This window comes from Haemaphysalis longicornis, unplaced genomic scaffold, assembly GCF_048455015.1.
Source record: "Haemaphysalis longicornis isolate Haplotype H1 unplaced genomic scaffold, Haemaphysalis longicornis Haplotype H1 scaffold_2, whole genome shotgun sequence".
Lineage (NCBI taxonomy): Eukaryota > Metazoa > Arthropoda > Arachnida > Ixodida > Ixodidae > Haemaphysalis > Haemaphysalis longicornis.
In genome coordinates, this window is record NW_027526295.1 from 12,293,987 (window position 1) to 12,317,519 (window position 23,533).

At 46.9% G+C, this 23,533-nt stretch overlaps 1 protein-coding gene across 4 annotated transcripts in view; it reads left to right on the forward strand.

The window, feature by feature from the left end:
- Positions 1-23,533, forward strand: part of LOC144168754 (organic cation transporter protein-like) — a 184,926-nt gene that overhangs the window by 26,346 nt on the left and 135,047 nt on the right. For 3 of the 4 annotated variants that reach the window (XM_077697713.1, XM_077697715.1, XM_077697716.1), the window contains exon 3: positions 22,006-22,154. In XM_077697713.1, the coding sequence (XP_077553839.1) occupies positions 22,006-22,154 (149 nt within the window). Of the gene's footprint in view, positions 1-11,580; positions 11,795-22,005; positions 22,155-23,533 lie in introns of all 4 variants that reach the window. The other variant, XM_077697714.1, reaches the window with a different exon arrangement.

Below are 23,533 nucleotides of genomic sequence, written 5' to 3' on the forward strand. Positions count from 1 at the left end.
GGTTCGAATAATGTTTGTCAGAACGACACACGACATAGGATGCCGCGAGTCGACGAGGCAACAAGGGTCGCAATCTTGATCCTTCTTCAAGCAGGTCGGACAAGGAGAAGCATTGCTGCGGAGGTCGGGTGCTCACTTGGAAACGTTACACGCATTGTTCGGGCCTTTATGGAAGAATGTAGAATTGAAGACGCCGCTCGAGGTGGAAGCCCAAGGCAGACGACTGAAGAAGAGGACAGGCTGATTCCGTCCGCAGCCTATGACAACCCTTTTACTACGGCCCGGGAGATTAAACAGAAACTCAGCCTACAGCTGTCTTTTACTACCATCAGAGAGCGTCTTCGCTCGTTCGGGCGCCGCAGTAGAATATCTTTCCAGAGGCCACTTAACGCGACAAAACAAGGCGCATAGGTTGGAGTTTACCAATAGGGATCTTTTGTGGACGACTGAGGAGTGAATGAACGTTGTGTTCACGGATGAATCCACCTTCAGCAGCAAGTGGAACCGACAGCGGCTCGTGTGGCGGCCGTATTGTGCCCGGTAAGTCATGCAGTTTCCTGTGTTTAAGTGCATAGAAGAGGCATTTTGACTTTACACTTGTATTTGTTTTAGTCAGTTTGTTATGAAGAAATTATGCAATGTTTATGGCAGCTGTGACAGCGCTTATTTTATTTTTTTCTCGTTTTTGTATTCCTAGTAGCATCTGAGAGCTCTAATTAACTAGTTAACGTTTCATTTGAACGCTACTATGAGATTTTCCGGAAATATTTAAGCTGCTGGGTAACAAGCAAAATACAAAATGTCTATTATTTTTTGTTACAGGTACGAACCAGAGTACACGCAACACGTCAGCGCTAGGGGTCGCCGGTCCGGTAATGTGTGGGGTGTCATAACACACCGAGGGCTTGGACCGCTCATCCGGATAAACGGAGCACTCACTGCAGCAGCCTATGCGGACATCCTCGAACAAGTTCTCATTCCCTTCATCCTGGGTGGCCCATTTCGGGACGGGTGCTTTATTTTTCACCATGACCTGAGCCACATTCACACCAGCAGGTATAATTACTGGCAACCTATATGCCCCCAGCACAGAAGGATTAGACAAATATTTGCTGAAAATTGGTTAATAGATGCGATCATATGGTGTGAATGTATTGTAATGAAGATACTACGAGCAGCGAGGGCACTTCCTTAAATCGGTATGTGCGTAGTATCGGTACAATTCCCCCACAGCGGGCATGTGTTCGAATATGGGACAATCCGCCACAACGGGGTATGTGCCTTTGATCTTGGACTGGCAGCCCCACCGAGAGTGCTGTGCGCGAGACTGCTTCTGAGACCCGCCGAGTGCTCGCTCTGACTAGTTTGGACTTCACGGCAGTAAGACCTCGCTAAAACGTCCTGTCAATAAACCCCACTATAGTATTTAAATGCGTGACTAAAAATCTTATTTGTTTGTAATACTCAAAGCGGAGATACCCGGTGCATTTTTGTGTTTAAGAATTATGGATAGCTGTATTTTGTACATAGGATCTATTACAAAGTACATTTCTGGCTAATTATTCAAAGTAGCTGTTATTTTGGTAGTAGCTTTTTGTTTGGTTAAAAAACTTGACCTTCCAAACGGGTTTTGCTTCCCAAACCATCTTTACAATATTTGAGAAAAAAAAAACTAATCGTGAGGCCTCTAAGATTTCCCTTAAGATTATTTCCCTTCAAGATTTTATTGTGACCGAGGCTTCTGTGTGGAAGCCGAAACGTTAATTCCTTTTAAACTCGACAGAAGTCGTGGTCGGCGTCCTGGTCTTTTTTGTTCAAAATGCATCCCGACCAGACTGGCTTCCGTCATACCCTTGACATCAGGCCTCTACATAATAGCGCTGAATTCCATTGAATGTAAGCTGATAAATTGTATTTAGTTCTTATCCTGTGGATACTCGAATAGCTTTTTAAACTTGATGGACTAAAAATATTTCTAATTTTTTTAAACGCTAGTGAGGCAGAAGATCGAGCAACTCTGCATTCAGGAGCTCCCATGGCCTCCAAAAGGAGCGGACCTGAATATCATAGAAAACGTGTGGGGCCTGATGAAGCAGCGACTGGCAAGGCCGCACCTACATGGAGCGTCAACAGATCTGCTTTGGAGGCGCTGAACAATGAATGGACGCGTCTTCAAGGCCTCCCGGATTATGCAAGCACCCTCTACGCCTCGCTGCCTGTGTTAGCTGGCGGAGCGTTCGCGCTTCATTAATACCCTTGCGTAGACGAGCTTATTTTAACTAATCAAATTTCAATCAATTATTTTAATTTAAATTGAAAGTTGTCTATCGTTCTACAACTTTTTTCTAGAAGTTCGGTAATGAATTCCGCAATTATTTCAGAGGCAATAATGATGTAACGCTGTGCTCGGTTCATTTATTTCGGGCAAATAAACTAGCCTGTTGAAAGCGCACGTTCTTGTGGCTTGTATTTTTACTTGTGCCGACAGCTTTTGCCACCATCGTCCTGCAAACTGAGAGCTTGGGTGAAAACTGCGATAAAGAAAACACCGCTGCTCCCAACGCCAGCTACAAAAAAAAAAGAAGAAATGAAGGAATGTTCGCAGCAAAGTTGCCGCATCATTTTGCGGATAAGCGGCGTGTTAGCTATCATCTGAAATGCAAGCTGTTTTTGGGAGTGCTTAGCGCCGACCACCCCTTCTTAAGAAAATGGAATGTGCCTAGCACCGTCGCTGTAGGAGCGCTAAATGACAATAGCGCCGCCTGCCGCGATCATTCCGCTCTAGTCATGAATCGCTTGTCAATCTTTTTCCGTTGAGACTACATACAAGTGTCACTTTCGCATACAAAATACGTATTACGCGCAGATACAAGAAAACACATTGTAACATTCGTGCCTCATTTGTACACGAACTGAGCAGTCAGCAAAAATAATAAAAGATGTATGTGCGTGGACTGACAAAAAAAAATAAAAATAATAAGGGAAAGCGAAAACCGGTGAACGGTCATTGACGACCAATCGTTTATCCATGCTTTAAAGGGATCAAAATGAGCGATGAAGCCTAAACGTATTAAAAACAACGGAAATGAAAAGTCACTTTTCAAAAAAGACCGCGCTAGCAGGGATGGAAAAAAAAGATGAAAGATAAACAAACAGGAAAAATAAAAAGGACAGAAAAAATCAAATTTCGTTCTTTCAAAGCCTAAGGCCTAAGCTAAACTTCCGAGCGTGGCTCTCTTACATCTGCGCTGTATCAGTGCATCCTACAGCACACTGTGTATTTCTCTGCCTTGGGGAATGAAAATGGAACGGTGTTAAGGAGTATTTTGGAAAAAAATGTTGGAAGGGCACACGTAAACAGCAGAAAAATTAAGCTGCATGAAGACAGTAAAAGTAACTCATTGGACAGCCTGAAGAACTTCCATTAACAGCAGTATAAGGACAGTGATGATTTTGCCTTAATATCTTTCATTCCAAGTACGTTTGTGGGCTTGCACAGTTACCTCCGTCTACCCCTTTCAGCAATTTCCGCCTGTAATGGATATAAACAAGGAAGAAAGTGCTGAAAACGTTACATTTTACGATTTCTAAAAAGGCACCCTGACATTTAGGAAGATTGTTACGCTAATTGACCAATACAATAATGTGTTACACCTCCTTCAAATTAGCGCGCGAGTCAGCGACTTTGCGTATTACTCAGTCTTAATAAATGTTTTTCACCCCCCCCCCCTCTAACGTACGCGTACAGTCGGGATCGATTTGAAGGTTATCGCGGGAGCGCCGACCGATCCAGACGACAGTGCCGTTACGTGACACTTTTTAGCACAAGCCACAACGAGATTATGCTACGCTTGCTACTCCCTTGGCTGTTCCATGAAGTGGGCGCGCTACCTCAGAAGCAATAACGACCGCGCTGGTTTCTTTTTCCTTTATTTTTCCTCCCGTCATCGATATACTTCCCACTGATACGCAGCCTTCTCAGGGCAACTATGTCCGCATGCCGGAGCATTCTAGTATAAAAAAAATTGTAATTTGCTTCCACAATGCCGCAAATATCGAGGTAATCGAATCGCCGAAAAACGAAACGCTGATACGTCATCCAAAAAGTAATGAAAAAAAGAATGTGGCAGTCGGCTTTTACAGAAGGGGGTGAGCGAATTCTATGCAACAGCCAAGGGGTGAGGCGGGTAGCATAATCTCGTCTTCGCGAATGAAAAAAAAGTGCCATGGAACGGCGCTTTCGTGTGGCTTGTTCGGGGCTCCCGCGATAACCTTCAAATTGATCCTGACTGTACGTAGATGCAAGCGGCTACGTAAGCTCAGTCTCCGTTCGCAGGAATGCCGAAGCTGAAGATAATGAAAAAGCTGTCCCTGTCATCTGAAAAACGGGTGCTCCTAAATGTCTGTTTTTTATGCTACGCGAATGAGAGAGAAAGAAAGGGAGTAGAGGAGGAGAAGGAGGACGAGGAGACAAAACGTTTTAATGAGCAAAAAGAAAAATAATAAAGAAAGCGTGTGGCGTATTCAGTTCAGCACGCCCCAATAAACTTTATTTAACGACTCAAGTCAGAAACCATTACCTTGACCTCTCCCCCCATCCCAACCTCCAAGAAAAAAATTGGCCGCGTATCTGCTGCTTTCGTTGCAAATGCCGTCAAAAGACGATAGTCTTTATCGGCTTTTGCGAAGTCAATGCCTTCCTTCGCTATCCCTCTCACCTCTCATGTTGTTCCTCTTGCGTCGCGCTCCTCCCAAGGTAAAAACGCCAAAGGTTTGCTTAAATCATTTTAAATGTCCCGCGTTCCACTGCTCTAAACCGGGTGTCTCGATGCGAACGCTGCCGTACGGCGAAGACGCTCGTTAATCGAGGCGTCCTAATTCAACGTTTATAGAACCCCGTTTCCCTACTCCACGTGCGTTGCAAGCAAAACGCCGAACCTATCTCTACTCCGTTTCATACATCAAGTGCAACGCTGTGAAGGTTACACAATTAGTCCGCAAAGAAAGAAGGTGTATCGATCCCCGCGGTTTTGTAGCCGTGTGCCAGTACGTTCATCTGTTAAATCTTTCTTCTTGGAACTTCATAGCGGCACGCTTCCAGTAAAACCCTGGCTGCAGGAAAAAGGACTACATGTACACCCATGGACACTTAACTGTAGACTATGCCAAAAGCTGGAAACAATTGAGCACATCTTTCTGGACTGTTGGGATGCGGTGTTTCACTGGGACATCCTCCAACGAACCCTGAAAAAAGACTTACCATTAACGCCTTATGGCATTCTCTTTTTGCCCGTAAACAATGATGGAGGCGTGCCCTATGCTATGTTCATGGCACTTAGTCTGCATTCTACGTGGAAAACTCGCATGGCGGTTCAAAATGCGGAAAAGGATGCTCGCACAGTGCGAGAGTACTTCATTGAAAGCGTTGCTTATATAAGAGAAGTTTATCGAGTGATGCCGGAAGAGCCTGAGTGGTTACCCATTCTGGATGTTCTAGCGCAATTTAAGATATTTTAAGCCACTCCCTTCAGCCGATTGGTGGCTGGAGCTAGTAATTTGTGTACTGAACAGTGCGTGTTGTGTTGTCGCCAAGCAGGCAATAAAGAAAAAAAAAAGTTTTGTAGCCGTGTGGTCTAACGCGTCCCTCTGGAGAGAAGACGCTGACTTTTGAAGTACATGGGTTCGAAACCGCGTTCCGACGTTTCTTTTTGTTTTTTATCACATCTTCTGCGAGTTCAATTCTAAATCCTGTTTTGTTCCCAGTAACTTAAACACTACGCGCGTGCAGAAATGAACTGCACGTATGGGTTCATTGGATGCATACCATGCTCATTTGTGCGAGCCGAAACAAGCTCGCACAGATGTTTGACCAGCAATGGCGATTTTGTCGCGATTCTGCAGCATTGTCAGTTTACCTCGTTGATTCTACGAGTACTTTGCGTAAGAAAAACATGTTAGTTCATTGATTAGTTAGCACAGCTGCTCCAACCAGGGTGAATTACCAACAGGTGTTCACTTTCAACATTCGTTTTCGCCGTTGCCCTGATGATCCACTTCTTTCTGGGCCTCTCTTAAGACTCAGCATGTTATTGATTATACCGGGCCGCCAGCAGAGCAACGGGTTCAGTTTTTACCGAAACAGTTTGGAACCGACTTTGGCACTGCACTGTAGAGTAGCCCGAAGAACTTGGTGCGAATAACGTATCATTTGGTATTCATGGGAAAAACCAGAAAGCATGCAGATTTCTGTTCCTTAGAATACTGATTTCTGCCACAGAAACGCATAATACATATTTTAAATTTGTTGTTCGCCTCTTTCCATACCGAATATATGCAACATTTTTGTGAATTCTTGTGCGTGATTTATTATTTCTTTACTACAATGTTTCACCCCGGAAGCAAAAGTTATATTTTCTTTTGTCATTGAAAAGGCAGCTCTTTAAGCTAGGCTCTTATTCGCAAGAGAATCATGGATAGGTCAATTGTTTTTATATACGGAACTTTGATATGGCCTGTTTTTCTGTGTTAAGGGAATGTATGTGGTATAGGTTAATGCTGTGACAAAAAACAGTACTAGCTCATGAGTTGGAGATTTGTTGCCATGCATAAATGCATACTGGGGAAATACGGATTGTGTGTCATACACAAATATTGCTAGAGGAGGCTGAATTTCGCGGTTTAAAAAACAAACTTTATTTATAGGAGAGCACCTCTGGTCGATTTCCTGGTGGGTTTTCTTCCTTTCGTTCCTTTATTCCACCCAGTTTTTGCAGAAGTTATATGACTGTTCCGGCTGTATACACTTCACGACCGAATAGGAGAGCACTACAATGTAGTGTCTTTCATAGCACGGGTCACTTGGTGACGTTAAACTCCACAAACAAAACCACACGACGAGGAAACACAGTTTGCTTTGTCGCGGTAACAAAACCTTCTCGGGGAATCGGCTCAGCATGAAGCAGCGCGAGCAGGCTGGATAGAAAGGTGTCCACGCTCCAGCTCTGCCAGTTGACCCTCGTGAACAAAGCTGCCACTGACAGGTAACACATTCCTGGGAAGTTCATCAACGATTCCCACATTCCGTATTCTCTTATCATAGGTGAGGCCCATGTCCTCCAATAACCTCCACAAGGTGGTTTTCGTGAAGTTCGGCACGTCGTCGTCTTTGTTGACAGCCTTTCGCACACTGTCCAGTGTCGGGAACTCCCTCTCGGCGTACATGCTCTGCACTTTCAGATGGATGGCATGGACTGTGAAGCTGTCATGCTTGACGGTTCGCATGCTTGATATCGTCACGTCGCGAGGTCTTCTCTTTGGAGACTCCGAATTCCCACGCAGACACTCCGCCTTCAATTTCGCCACGGTACGGCAAGATACTCCGGTGTCCTCGCACACATCACTCAGTACTTCCTGCACAGATTTCGCCGGGAAACGCATCCACGTACGGGCGTACACATTTGCAATTACTTGCTTTGCGTTCTTTGACAACTTTGATGTGCAAACCCCCGAAAAAATGCGTACAGGAGACGTGGTCGATGCCAGAGAGCTGTACGCCATTTTTTCAACGCTGCATCAAAGAGTAAACAAAAAACGGCGTTCAAGGTTGCGTGGAGAGTGAAAACGTGATACGAAGGCGACAAACATAAAAATACAAACTTGCATATTTCGATCGTTTGTCCGGCAACACGGGCGTTTTTTGTCAAGCTGTTGATAAATATTTATGCTTAAGGTTGCCGGCGAAGCATTTATTGTTTCTGGCTCACCGCAAGCAACCCACTACTTTTGGTCGCGGAAGCACACAGCGCAAACAAGGGCGCTAGCTTTGACAGAGTTGCACTTGATGTATGAAACTGAGTATAGTGGAACCTTGCGTAACTGTTGCCGGTTGATTTCTTAAAATGGCGCCAGACGCTATAGTGGCGCGGGCGACAGCAGGCGACGGCGGAGTAAATTCTTTTGCTGCAGTTGATGAAGTATTTAATTTAGCAAAAGGATTTTTTATAAAGGAACACTGCAAATATCCCTTCTGTATTGATTTGTTGTCTCATATTTGCGTAATATCTTGTTCTTCTTCCACAATGTTGACAAGTATGAACATTACACCGGACATAGACGGGTAGATTTAGCTGTGACTATATAAGACTATTGCGCAGGCACTGTTTTGCTTTGGCCGGGTGGCTGAATCGAGTCACAGACAGACGGACAGACAGACAGACATACAGACATACAGACAGACCAAAATTTCTGGGTTTTTTCTTTAAGCTTCATGTTGGTGTGCTCCCGGTTAAAACGTGGATGCTTGAGAGGGGTTTGTTCGTGCCCTGGGGAGCAGACTGCTGGCTATGCAAGAAGCCGGAAACTGTTGAACATGTATTTTTGGACTGTTGGGATGCGGTGTTTTTGTGGGATGTACTTCAGAGAACTTTGAAAAAGGAACTCCCCTTGGATCCCCATGGTATACGGTTTCTGGCAGTTGAGAACGATAATGGAGTGCCTTACGACCTATTGATGTTTCTGGTCCTCCACGGAATATGGAGGTCTCGATTGGCAGCTCGTTACTCGGACGTTGATGGACGGCCCGCGAGGCAGTATTTCTGTGAAAGCGTTCATCGCATTGTAGAAATGTGGAAGGGTCAACCTTGTACACCCGAGTGGCTGCAGGAAGTAGAGAAAGTGTTGTCTATGCCCCGTTTTTTGACATAATACGCTGGCTTAGGCAAAGCTAGCGTTTGTTATCTGTAGCACGTTTTTGTGATGTCTGAAACCGGTAATAAAGAGAAAAAAAAATAAGTAGCCCAAGAAAGACTATCGTCTTTAAAAAAAAATTCCCGCAGTTTTGCACCATGGTACCGCGATGAATTGAACGACATGCAGCAGGCGCACCGGCGGATTTGGGGTCGCGTCACTCTGGGCAAGCGCTTCGTCTTCGCTAGGGCTCAGAGTTGCAAAACACTGTCACGGAAATAAGAACAGAAGTATCGGTCGAATCTCCAGAGAACAAGACGAAGACTCAGCTGTGCGGTCTCCCTTATGGCCGACATCGTGCATATAGTGTAAATACACCACTCGCATCTTCCATGGTTCATTTCCTGCGTCCTGCCGTCACGTAACATGTTTTGGTGGAGGTTGCGGTGTTGATCCTCATCCTGGCCCCCCCTTCGCTTCGTCTCGGCTACTTGAACATCGCTGAAAGGCGCTTGGATTGCGTCGGCCCGCCCCAGCCCCTGTGAGCCATGGACGCACCATTCCCCAGCCCCGCGTCCCCAGCCTATGACCTGCCGAGATAAACCGACGTGACCAGCCGCGACCTACATAGAAGACGACGCCGTTCCCCTGCCCAGACCTCCGGCGCATCTCCGAGGCCTTTGGACGTTGTTTCACCGTGTCGGCGGCATTGATGCACCGGGGCCGGGACCATCATTCTCATCCGTGGCGGCAAGGACTTTTTCACTTTTCCTCTCATCGCGCATTGTCACCGCATCTGTACATATCCGACGACCTCGACCGGGACGGTCGCTTTCGACGAGGGGGATGTGTCACGGAAATAAGAAGAGAAGTATCGGTCCAATCTCCAGACAACAAGACGAAGACCCAGCTTGACGGGCTCCCTCATGGCCGACATCGTGTATATAGTGTAAATACTCGCATCTTCCATGGTTCATTTCCTCCGTCCTGCCGTCACGTAACAATACATAACTAAACTACGGAACCAAGCCATCATTCGTGGAAACGCAAAATATGCAGTGCTTCGACCAAAGCCATCGCTCCAGCCTTGTTCTTCCACGCAGGCTGATAAGCGTGGAACCCGGCTCGCGAGAGACCACGCTGCAATGCATAGCTGCAATCAAAGCGGTGGTGCCCACACGCATGTGTGACGGCGATCTTTTCTTCACTCTCCCGGGCACATGCCGCATGCGCCCAAAATGGCCCCAAAGTCCGGCATACCGCGCAGCAACATGTCAAGCGTGTACGTGGTCAGCGGTAGAGCCTAATAATGTTTCCTCTTGATCACACCAACAAAAGTGTGAAATTTGATTGCGGGCCTCCTGGACCTGCGGAAGTTTCAGAAAGCTTAGCGTGAAAACTATGGGCATCAGAAGAATTCTACCGGCTTGTATTCATTCAGAAGAGCCAAATAGAGGGAATGTTGCAAACAGAATTGGGCGATGTTTGTCAATGCGGCGTGCTGAAACTCAGGCACACCGAAAATCTATGTGTTTTGCTCATGTTTCTTACTCGTGTGAAACAAAACAAGAGCACAGATGAAAAATCTGTTCACAACATTCCCCCCGTTTTTGATAGCGGAAAAAGTTGATACCAACCGCTTGAGGCTAGGCCAAATATTAGGCGCCCTGTGACTTCTGAAAGTGTCCATGTACTGTCTACGGGAGGCCAGCACTGGGCAGTAGCGAATGTGAGGCGACCCGCCAGACTACCCCAGGTGAAGGCAGACGAGGTCATCGTCAATTCTTTTCGTTGAGCGAGCGGTGGCGCGATGGTGGGCGGAGCGCCATCAGCGGCAACGTTGCGAAGCTCTTGGACAACACGAGGCGATACAAGGACATGTAAAGGTTCAGACACATGTACAAACCACGGGTCCTCGCATTTGGTTGGCACTGTTCTATTGCCTGCTTTTTGGTCGCGGGCGTTTTCGTCATTGTTCGGTTCCGGAGGTCGCGTAATCTCTTAGGGCGCGCCTAATAAGCCACCAACTGGAGCGTCAGTGCAGCGAGTTCCAAAAATTGGAATATTTTTATACTCTCGGCACTATATAACGAATCGTGCACGACACGCTGTGGATAAAGTGAGTGGTATGCAAGCTACGATATGCTGATTTCGAAATGATACACTGGCACTGAGTAGGTAATTGTTTTTGCCGCACCAGATACGTATTCCGGTTTCGTTCGTGGTTTGGTTGGGACTGTCTTTGAACTAGCCATTGAATGCTTTTATTTGTGGAACTGAAAGGTATCCAGCCAACAGCCGCAATTGTAGCTCGATTTGCGTCCCCGGAGCGAGCAAACAATATCTAAAACCACAAAAATAGAGGAAAATTTGGAGTGAGTTACAAAGTTATCTGATGCGCGTAGACCAGTAATATTTGGCACGGTACTTCATGGAACCCTAATCACAGCACTGTTGCACTTGTTGACCACGTTCTAAAAGCCGCTAAAATAATGAAAAAAGTTAAAACAACTTACAAAGTTCCTTTAAATCCGATTGGGAGGATTTCTTACACCACGCCCGTGGTTACATCCCGAGCGTTCCACATAAAGAATCACGCTAAATGAGCCTATTTCTGACAAATAGGTTTCGTGGACCATTTATCGTTTCAGAGCCAGGCAACTGTGGCAAACATAGTGAAATTGTTACGTATCTGCAGAACTGAACGATTTCAAAGCAGGACCAATCTTTACTTGTGTGAACCGAACTACAGTAAAGTTGTTCGGCCCCAGTGACTACTTTTCCTGGGTCATTTCGCTCGGTATATCATGGTTTGGTGCTCCACCAGGCCTATCTAGGCTCGTGACTGATATGTTTCTCGACGCACATGCTCACCAGTCGAACACTGCTCTTCAGGAAATGGCGAACACCGACGACGTCCTCAATAAGCTGGGGCCATGGCACTATCCAGTGCTGGTCTTCTGCTTCTTGCGGGGCTTTCCGGCGGCGTACCACGCCATGGCACCCACCTTCACCGCCCCGCAATTGGACCACTGGTGCGCAAAACCAGCGCAACTCTCCAACTGGTCTGCGAAGGAGTGGCTCCAGCAAGGCGTGCCGTGGGAGGAACGTAAGTCCGCATTTTTAAGCGACGACGCTGTCCCTGATTTCGCCATGGCGGGCGGATGCAACAAAATATCGCGTGGGCAAACAGAACGTCGCCTATACGGGCGCTCTGCCGAGGGTTTGAATTTCTGAAAGCGTTGCAAGAGGAGTGTTATCAAAGAGGCAATCTGCGACCCCTTTCCCCCGCTGCGTCTCGGTGGTGATTTCAGTATTTTTCTAGCCTTTCCATGCTCCTGATTTCGAACGATCAGCTTCACGGTAGCCTTCAACGGGATGAAACACGCGCTGTGCAGGAAGAAAATGCTGTAAGTTTCAGTCCAAATTTAGCCGTAAAGTGACTTGGTATCCTTTCGGGTGTTCTTTGCCTGCGCCGTGGGCGGGGCAGGTGGTGGAGCTAGGATGGGCGCTGCTGTGGGCCCTGCCATCTCCATCTCCCTGCACTCGGGTGTCCCTAGGGCAGGTGAAGAGGAAACAGTGAGAGCGGCAGAGCTCCCAGTGGCGATCCCAATCGCCACATTTGCTGGAGTCACCACACTGGGCGAGTCCTGACACCGCTGGACTACCGAAGGCAGTCCGGCAAGAGACGGGGCCACCGCAGCCTCTACAGGTGTTGTAGAGGCAGCAGGTGGCTGCTCAGCTGGGGGCTGGGACAGCAACACATCAGCAGCAAGGCTGCACTGTGTCGCTGTGCTGACCAAACGCCGCCCTAGCCCCCGGCGGGCGGCGTCTGCATAAGATGTGGCCGAAAGCAGCTTGTGCTTTTGGCGTGCCTCAGCAAAGGTGATGTTTTCTGTTACATTCATATGTAGAATTTCTTTTTCTTCTTTGAATTTTGGGCAGGTTCGCGAATAAGCAGCGTGTGGGCCACTGCAATTCGGGCACTTCACTGTGCTGTTTAGACAGTCATCCAACGAATGGTCAGACTCTGAACATTTAGGACAAGTCAGCTTTCCTCGACATGATAGAGTTCCATGGCCGTATCGTTGGCATTTAAAGTATCGCCTGGGAATAGGGACATATGGTCGTACATTGCAGCTTAGGAAGCCCACTTTGACCTTTTCGGGTGGGGTTGTGAAATCAAATGTTAGGACAAGATGCTTTGTTGGGATTTCTTCATTTGCTCTGCGGATTACAATTCGTTTGACAGAGGTTACTCCTTGAGGTTGAAGCGCCTGAAGAAGTTCCACCTCTGTCTCAGGCTGTAATTCCTTTTCTGAGATTACACCTTGAGAGGACTTGAGAGTTCTATGTGGAGTCACAGTAACAGCCAGGTCAGCCAACGTGGTCTGTTTCAGGAGGCTTTCGCTTTGATTTTTTCTGTTTACTTGAACAAGTAGGTCACCGGATGAAAGCTTCTTAGCATCATAGTCTGAGCCGACAACAGACTCAATGCATTTGGCCAAAAGAATGACTGACTTCTTGCCAACAGGGGTGTCCCCTATGGAATGAACTACAAGATGTTTTTAGAACTGTTCTGCCTTCTCTTTAGCAAGTACTTCGGTGCGGCCTCTTTTGGGAGGCCGGTCATTGGAGGGGGGGGGGGTTGAGAAAATATCATACAGTATGTATAAAAGCAGGGAGACGGGGGTACATTCTCCTTTGACGTTACCCTGGTAGTCAAAAAGGTCCCGGAGCTCCCTGCCTGGTAGACAGGCAGGGAGTCCATCGGCCGGAGCTTGACCAAGGCTCCGACGGCCACCGTTAGAGGTTTCTACCCTTCACCTTAAAAACACATCACCACGGTAGGCCACAGCCTATGTTGGGGGGCTCGGGGTCCGCGGTATCGCCAGTACCGTCACCATGAATACTCAAGGTGCCCCGTGCGGGGAACCTAGAACATAAGCATACAAGTATTGCCTAGAAAGAGAAAGGTTCTTTCATTCAGAGAACACACACAAAATAGTAAACTAGAATCTGATCTCATCCAGGAGACAACAAACTGCTAATATTGAAAGGAGCAATCATTATTTAAACTACAGGTTATACATCCATCCTTCTTTCAAGCTAGTCCCACATTTTCTCAGATATCTATTTATGTCGGCAAATGACCTGAGGCTATCATCTGTGTGTATTTTATTGAAGAAAAATGGAACCTAGTAATGGGGAGTCCTTTTATCGGAATTTGTATATATTCTCGCGACAGTAAATCTATCAACGTGTCTCAGAGGGCGTGCTTTTCTTTTTGGTGTGTTTGAAAATGTAGAGACAAGTAGTTTGTAACGAGTGCATCCAACATAAATTGATCCTGCATGGGAAGCGATGTAAAATTTTTCATAGCAGCTCAAATGTTTTCCCCATGTAGGCGATATTATAAGCAATTTTACGAATGATACGGTTAATTCCGTTTAATTTGTACGCAGACGCTTGACCGTAAATGGGTATTCCCTATCTTAAGATATATTCCCCTAAACTTTTATAAACCATCCTTCTAACAGAGATGTGGGAGATTTACCTAAAGGTATACAGGTAAACACAAACCAGCGTTAAACGTTTAGCAATATACTTAATAAAGGAACAACAGGACAATCAAGATGGTTCATGCTTAAGTTTAAGAAAACGGCAAGATCAATATTGGCAGATGCTATTGTGTAGGTAAACGGGATATCATGCCATGATTGTTTTGTGAGGACTGTGAAAACAAAGAAGTGTTTTTGGGTTTGTTTATAAAAATTATGTTGCCACCGTACCAATCCACCAAATAAAGAATGCCCTTTTGAAAGATGCGTGCTCCTTCGTTGTACCGTGAGTAAGGCAAAGCAAGGGCAGTGTCGTCCGCACATGAATATATTGCCGCGTTAAGTGTGACGCTATAGTTATATCGTTAACATAGAGTTAAACAACGTCGGCCTCACAACCGAGCCTTGGGGCACCCCGTATTTCGCACTCAACTGCTTGCTGAAAGTCACCCACTTTCACATATTGCACACGGTAGGAAAAAAAGTTTCGAAAAAATGTGAGGTATGGACCTCTGAAACCAAATTTTCTAATTTTTCAATAGCATCGAATGGTCAGTTGCATCAAAGCCTTTTTAAGGTCAACAAACAGTATGAGGGCAATTTAGTTTTTGTCAATTTCCCTACAAGTAAAGTCATTGACTTCTTCAAGCAAGCTTGTGGTGCTCAGACCGCTACGAAATCCATACCGGGAATTACTAACTGAAATATATTTCGCCCAAAATAGAGACATGTTTACGTGTATAATTTTTTTCCGGAATACAAGACCGAGAGTTCAGTATGGCGATTGGCCTTGAATTACTATAGCTCCCTCTAGAGCCTTCTTTTGTATAAAGGACTAATTACGCTGCTTATGATTTTCTTAGGAATTGGACCTGTAAATAATATTCGGTTGATAATGCACAGCAGAAGAGTTTTTAGGCTGTGGAAATTGTGTATCCAATCTCTGATGCTAATTTTGTCTGTTCCTAGAGTCTTCGTAACCGACCTCGACTGGAGAACTCTGCATGAATCATCTTCATTGACTGATGGCATGTAGGCAACGTTAAGAGACGATTTCGCTGAGTTAAATGCATTCTTCATGATGTCATTACCTGTCAGATTGTTTGCAGATTTAATAAAGCGTTCCTTAAAGTTATCGGCCAGAATCACCGAACTTGTACTAGGAAATGCATCCTGAAGTGCTTTATCAATATTTCTTTTTGGTGGCTTGCGAACAATATTATTTACCAAGTCCCAGGTTTTGCGCGCAGTATTTCGACGTGCGCAAAACTGGCTTAGTTGGTAGTACGCTTTTCCCCGCCTTATGTCTGCGGTAATTTTATTTATGAACTAAATTGTAGTCTTGCAGCGACATCATGAGCATTGTTTTGACATTTTCGTTGTAGTTTCCTTTTAAGGTAAGAGAGCTCTACTATTTCCTTACCTATCCACAGGGTGTTAGGGTTTCTCCGCTTTAACTTCACTTTTTTCCCCCAATTCTGTATATTTCCTCCAACTTCTGAACGGCTAGCTCGTAAGCTTCGGTATGGTTGCGAGTGATAAGCGAATCGCAATTAAATGATCTTATCTCTTTATCAACTGCAACTTTACTGATTATAGTGGTATTCTCAGGCATCAGCTGTGGACTGTAGACTACTTCACCCAGCACTGTTAAGGTTACAAAATAGTGATCGGCCGGTTTTGCTTTGATAATGCTGCCTAGCAAATCTGTATTTGCCATAGTTGTCGATTTATGGTCAATGGATGTTCGGAAAAGCTTATTCACAAGCAGTTCCTCTATTGTGTATCTATCTATATGGTTTTCCGTTCCATAACTTGGCAACAGAGTCAGGTTGTCTACTTTTGCTGATTTATTAGTAGCTTTAAAATGCCCGGTCAGTCTAATTAAAAATGACCGGTCAGTATAATATTAAAATGACCGGTCAGTATAATTTGTTTTGGAAACGCTATACTTTCCTAGAAATTGTGACAGTTCGTCGAATAAAATTGGAATATTTGTGTTAGGGGGCCTGTACACACCACAGACCAGATATTCTTCGTTAGCCTTTGTCACCAGTATACCCAAAATCTCGACCTCACTGAAAACCACGCCAATGCGGTCACAACCAGCCGTTCCTGACGTACACGAGGATACCTCCACCCCTTTTATCTCTCCGGCACTGCGGAAATTTGGAAATTTTTTATTTGAAACTGGGAGCAGGAGTCGTCAGTTATATTAATTTCACTTATGATTAATACATCAAGCTCCGTTAACTATATCGAAATGAACACTTGTAGCGTACTAAAATGCTTGTGCAAAGTTGTAACATTAGCGTGCCACAGCTGGAGTGCAACTTGTCCCGATTATCTGGTTGTTCATTCATTTGTACCTTTCCACCTGAATGAAATATAGCTTTGTGACATGTTTATGTGATTTTGTTTAACGCTTCCAGATTATCAATATCGAATGAAGGAGCTCCTTTTTCTTTCCAGACAAATCATGCCGGCTCTAGACAAAGGCCGACTCTTTGTTAGTCTGAGCTTCCTCTTCGCCGTCAAATTGTCGTTAAGGTACCTCTTATCACCTTCGAGCCTCCACTGCTCTTTGCTTTCCCGCCGAACGAAGCGCACGAGCATGAAGGATACCGCTTTACACGTACTCTCTGGATAGCTTCCACCTGTTCTTCTCTCATAGGAGGAAGGCCCACTTTTTCGGCAGTACTGCCCTCAAATTTTCACCGTCACTGGCTTGAATGCCATGAATTTCAAGATTGTTCCTTCTTGAATAAAGTTTCACTTTTGCTAGTTCCGTTTCGAGGCAAAGCAGATGAGAGTCTCTGGCCGACAAGTGGTTCTCCAGTTCATTATACTTCTTCTTTAAGCGTCTTCGTGTCCTGCTTCTGAATTTCAAAAGATTGCATAATCTCATTATACTTTGTAGACAGTACGGCCAACGCAGTTTCCAATGCCTGAATTGTTTCTCCCTGTTTTTCAGCCTTCCGATCAGTAGTTTCATGCGTTGGCAACTGTAATTAGTACCTCTTTTCTAGCTCGTCTAGGCGACGCAAAAGTACGTCCTGTTTAACCAGCACTTGTGCCAGACTTGGCTCAACTAGGGCTTCGTGCGCCTGTGCGTCCGCTGTCTCTTGCTTTGGCGACAATCGTGATTGCGCCTTTTCACACGTAAGACATAGCCACGATTTTGTGGTATCGGGCATTTTTCCTTTTTAGTTGGCTTTTGCTGCACCTCAACACTTCCCTATAAGGCCATAGTCTGTGCAAGTAAAGTGCAAGGCGTCTGGAAGTATTCTTTTCATGCATGATAGGCAGCCACACCTTTCTGACATAGCAACACCTTAAAACCGGTAAACATAGAACACAAACAACGATCAGTGGGCAGTCCAGAAGAGCAAAAAAAAGTAAAAAGTTGGCAACCAAGGTCACCAATCGGGAAGAGCGTAGTGGTTAAGCACGGCGTCCGCGCTGCGCCGAACTGCGCCCGTTGACCGCCTTTATAGCCCGCCGGCACAGCTGGCATGCGGCTCAGCTGCCGTACCTCCATCGCCCCCCGTCCTGCAAGGTCCTCCGTGTGGCGTGAGAACCACAGCGCACGTGTTCCGGCAGAAGGACCATGACCCGTGTAATCAGCCAGCCGGTCGCAGAGCACCGTCCTTCGATGCAGTCGATTCTATCGGGACGAGCAAGGTGGTTGCTGCACTCCGCCGGACAAGCCGCCAGACTCTTTCACCCCCGCCAATGTGGTAACGCGGCATGATGGACGGGGTCCCCGCCTGCTGGATAAGTGTCAGGAAGTGTCAGGGGCCCCTCGCATGGGTAAAAGCAGCTTTCCGGGCGTGAAATACCCTTTCAAGTGTCCGCACTCGACTAGGGACGCCTGTACCAATTAAAGAAACTGGTGGCTGCTCGGCGGTACGCGGATTAAAACCCGGTACCTTCCGCATACGAGGCGAGCGCTGTACCTGTGAGCCATCGCTGTGGTTCAGCGATGGCTCAGGGTTAAAAAAAACTTGTTGCGTTCTTGCAGCCGCCCTATTCCACAGGGGCGAGTTCCCGTGCAAGCGGGTTCAAAATTACCTGACAAACAGTTTTCACAAACCGTTTGTTGGGTAATTCTTGCATATGCCGTTTTATGTTTACATAAAACTTGTGTTCTTTACGTTTGTGAGGATATTCTCCGAATAATTTTGTTATTGACCACGTACAGGGGGCACTAAAAGAAATACGAATAGCGGAGCACACAGCCTCCGACGCATGCCGCAACGTCTGGCTGCACTGTCAGTAAACTGCGGGCATGCGTAGTTCTTTCAGAGCGTTAGAGAGTGTGGCCTACTGTTAGGGAAAATGCTTGATAAAGAAGAGACGCTGGTGATTTATTAACGCGATAACGTTATTAGGCTCATTTTTTTATTTCCCCGTGCCTGCTATCAGCTGTGCTTATCAAGCATCCACGGAAGTACGTCACCGCTGCCAACCGGAAACTACTGCAAGTGCAGCAAAATTCATGTGATCACCCGAACCACGAATACGGCAGGGAGGCAACAGGAATGTGGAAAGGACAATAATACTACAGCGGAGACGACAGAAACGATACTTGATTTCAGCGGGGGCTGCGCCTGCGCAATGAGGTCTGTTATACGCCGTATCGGTAGCCGCAAGCTCGGCAGATATGGGGCCCAGCCGCTGCTGCAAGTTACTGCATCGTCCCACAGGATTCAGCGTCTGAAGGTCTAACGAGACTAAAGATACAACGAGACGAAAGGTCCACCAGTGCATATTCCGCCTCGGTAGACGTGTCATCTCGTTGGAGATTCATACTCGCTTTATACTCTAGTTCCGAGAGCTTTTGCGTGGTTTTCTCAGTCTCTGCTTTGGTTTTCTGTGCTTTGCGGCGTGGGCTACAAAATCTTGAAAGGACTGAGAAAACCACCCCACGAACAGGAACCTCCATCCAGTGAGAGAAGGAAGGTAGCCGTGATCCCTTACATCCACGGGGTGAGCCACAGGCTTAAGAAATTAGTAGGGCGAGTTAAATTTCGCCTATCCATCTTCTTGGCGAACTGATGGAGACGAAACAGTGATGTTCTTTTGATGCGCGAGCCGAGACGACGATCTCGACTCGCTCCGATGACCGACGACCGATGCTTGGAGCGGGTGAGGGATGAGGACTGCCTTTCTTGCTGGATATTAGGTTTATTTACACTATTTACATTACTCCAACTTTACATCAGGTCAGAGTGACGGTTACATTGTCACTCTGACAGCAGCAGCCTGTTCGGCCGAGATCTATACTGAACTAGATCCCCTCTCGACCGACCCTGGACCAAACCCAACACTCCGGTTTTGATACCAAAAACCCCGCCTCCAAAAAAGGGGCGTTCAAGAAAGAGAGAAAAACCTTTCAAAACAATTTATACAAACCATTGACTGGCCACAGGAACCAGCGAATCACACACATGTCACCACCTGCGGTCACGTGACCCAACCCTCTCTCTTATACACTCATAGTGCGTTTCCCACGCACGCTGTTGCACCCGACCAGCAAATATAGGACATCTGCGGCCTAAAGTGGACACACCATTACGTTCAGCGGGCGGCATCTGCTCGAAAGCCAAGCCGACGGCTTGGAGCGGTCTTCGCGCGGCTAACCTCTTCCCGCGTCCTCGCGTTGGCGCCTTGTCTGCGCGCGCGCGCCGGGACAAAGAGGCAGTCGTTGCTAATCCCCTCCCAGACTAAAGGGGCGCCGCCGCCCGCCTGAACAGCCCACGGGAAGAGACGCTGCCAGCCCAGGCGACCGTCGTCGAGGCGAACGACCCGTCATCGAAGAGCGCCCGGCGCCGGCTTTGTAAATTCTCAAAAACTTACACCTCGCGCCTTTTCGACACTATGAGACACAACGTCATTCAGCTTCTCGTCAGCTTGTCATGCCGAATGACCCAGTTACCTCCGACGCGAGAGAGATACTCAGGCTAATCGCCCCCATCTTTTGACACACAAAAGGACGGGCCCAAAACACGTTCTCCGCGTCTCCGAACTTGGCGTCCGTGCGGCTACATGAAAGGGACACGGGATAGCAGCTACCAGCGGAGGCGGCGCGGATACATGAGCGACCGGCGGCTTTCATTAAATAAATGAGGAGCCCGATCTTAACAGGGCGGTCGGGTGTTGATCTCGTGTTTTCTGCTCCTGACAAATTAAGTAGCCTTTGCCGCAAGGTAAACAGTGACAGACCAGCGACGAAAAAATGCGCGAAGAAACATATTAAGCCCTACGTCCAATGCCAGGGGGAGGTTATCTATGAGCTACCACTGTCTTTCAAGCGGTCGTACGTGGGACAAACGGGGCGATGCCTCAACGATCGTCTTCGGGAGCACGCGTGCGACGTAAGAAACGCCACAGGAAGCGCACTCGCTACTCACGTTGCCAAATGCCCAGGCTGTTCGCCTCTGTTTGAGAAAAGCCACGTGCTGGCGGAATACCGCGACCGGATGCGTCGTGAGATTAGAGAAGCCTGGGAAATGCATGCCCGGAAACATGATTCCGTCAGCGCTCCTTCTGTTGCCCTTACGGGGAAATAAATTCATTGTCTCGGTGGTACTGTAGATAAGGCGTGCTAGTTGCTACGATTGTGTTAGTAATGAAGATTACTGAACTTTTTGAAACTGATTGTTTTTTTGTATTCTTCAGTTGTTATTTGTTTCTTCACGCGTCACTTTCTTTCCGTATTTATTGCCTGTTCAGTGACAATAAAGTCAGTTGTTAGTCAGCGCCCTGTCTGTGTGCCCTTTCTGTAGTCCTGTTTCTGGCGCTGTTTTATAAGTCAGTTATGCACCTACTGGCCGCCTTCAATCTGCGTTGCAGTATATTTCCACGCTTTATTGATCACCATTGTCCAGTTATACGTGTGACGATGGGGCTGAACATTGGGTAATACAACAATGAATCTGTTTCAATTCGGGCATGGAAAAATTAGCAGGGATTTCTTGTTGCTGAGGTACCAGTATATGGCTACCTCGGCACTTTCTGCCAGACTTTCAAGAAATGTCCCCGGAATCCGATGGCTTTTCTTTGGCAACAACATTTATACTAAACGTGCAACTTCTCGACATGGTGTTTAAAAGCATGTGTTCTCGTGAGTGTGCATGGCCGAAGGTCGAGCTACCAAAGTGAAGAAACAGTTGCAATCATTCTAAAGGAGTGACGAGTGTACAGCAAACCATGGATGCAACCTACTATTGTTACGCTCAACGTTAAACATTCAGCGAAAGCCTTCTTTTCTACTTTTAAGTCCTGTATTTCTGGCTTTCACGGTGAAATCAGCGTGGTTAAGACACATAAACCAGCTCAGATTGTTCAAATTAACGGCATAAAGTGTTGAGAATGCGAAGAAATTTAGTACCTGTTTTTTTTCATGGAACTCTTATTACAAAATCGAAAATCAGAAAACAAGATGTGTTACCCGCAATTCAAAATATGGCGGCTCCTAGGCAGACGATTATCGAGCTTTGGTTGCTGATAGCCAAAAGCTAGCTGTGAAACTAAACCGCGGTTATTTCTAATACTGTCGAAATTAAGAGCAGCCGAAACGCAAGGACATCTCTGGAAGGGCACTGAGTCAACACACCGCGCATGCAGCTTTCCGGTTACGAACAGAAGTGTTCATCATCAAGCACAATACTTGATAATTTGTGTATACATTTTACCGTCAGGATAATTACCGACACGCTGTGTAGATGAGCATTTATGGCTTTTCTTTTTCCAGAAAAGGGTACGCTGCGGCCCAGTGGGTGTGAAATGTACGCCTTCCAGGAAGGTCGAGATGGCTCGCTTCGGTTCCTGAACAACAGCCGGGTGCGGTGCTCGAGGTGGGAATACGACCTGAAGGGCAACACCAATACCCTGACGAACACGGTAAGCAATCGGGAGCAGGAATCGCTGATGCAGTTGAGCACTGGGAGATCGAGCATTAGTGGCTGCAAAAAATGCGCGACACCACGCGACATCCTGTCGAGGTTTCTTCTAGGGTGGGAAGCAAACCGACTAGAAGAGTAGTCGGTTAAGCGAGTTTTTGCAGTGTGGGTAGCAGCAGTTGCTTTCTCTGAATATAACGTGCACCACTCACATCTAAGTCAATTTCTTATGGAGGAAGTTGCGTTTACAGCCACGCATGGTTCCAGGTGAAACGAACTCCGTGGTTAACTGTGAATAAACAAATTCTGAACATAGTAAGCTAAACACTCGACAGAATTTGCCGACCTAAATCGAATAGGTAGTCATAATACCCAGTGCTGTTTGGTTTGTTTTTTACAAGTCATTGTGTAAAACAAATTTAGGGCTTGCACAATTATTTTCAAGTTTTTTCCAAACGTCAAACGGCAACGCCGCGACACCCATGACGCCCCTCGCTGGTGGCGGCACTGCTGTCTCTGGTACGCGTCAAAAGATCTTACTTGGTTTAATGGCTCTTAAAACGCGTTTTGAACTTGCCATAATGTAGAATGGATTGTAAAACACCTCTTTGGCGTGAGTCGTCAATGGGATATGTGCCAAGTGTAGCTGTTCTGTGAGAAGCGGAAAGCTCGCAGTTACACAGCAAAATTCGTATCCGACTTCCGCTGCTGATTCTGGACCACGACAATCATTATGCTCGCTTCTGTCACAAAGCGGAGGCGGAGGAATGCGCCCTCCTTGCGCCCTCCGATCAATGTGCGCGGGATCGGTCTATCTTAATTATGCAGCATTGTATGCAGCAGGCACACGCAGTCTGGCTTTGCACTTTTAGGTGCGACGCATCTCATTCACTCGCCTTGTCCCTGCATCCATCCGGCGTTGCTGTCGGCGTTGTCGGCGTCCACCCCGCCCCCATTCTCCTCGCCGCGCCAGCTGCGCTCTCCGCCGCTCACCCCCCTCCTCTCCGATAGCGAACACTCTCTCGCGAGTGGCATTGGATTGGATTGGCTTGGCTTGGCTTGGCTTGGATTGGATTGGATTTGGATTGGATTGGATTAAAGTGGATTGTGTTGGATTGTGTTGCGTCATAGCTGTGGCAGACGCACTGGCGCCGGAACATGTGCAGTACTATCTCTTCCGCGGTCTCCTTTCCTTCGGGCACGCTGCGCATATAACTGGTGTGCCGCTCTCCGGCGGCCTTTCGGTCGACGGTTGCTCTCCGCTTGCGCTTGAACCCCCTCACCGTCGCATCACACCAGGGTTCCCGCGAGGGGAGGTGCGCGTATCTTTTCTTCAAAACGGTCTTGTCGCACTAAGCGTCGCAAGTCGTGGGGGTGGAT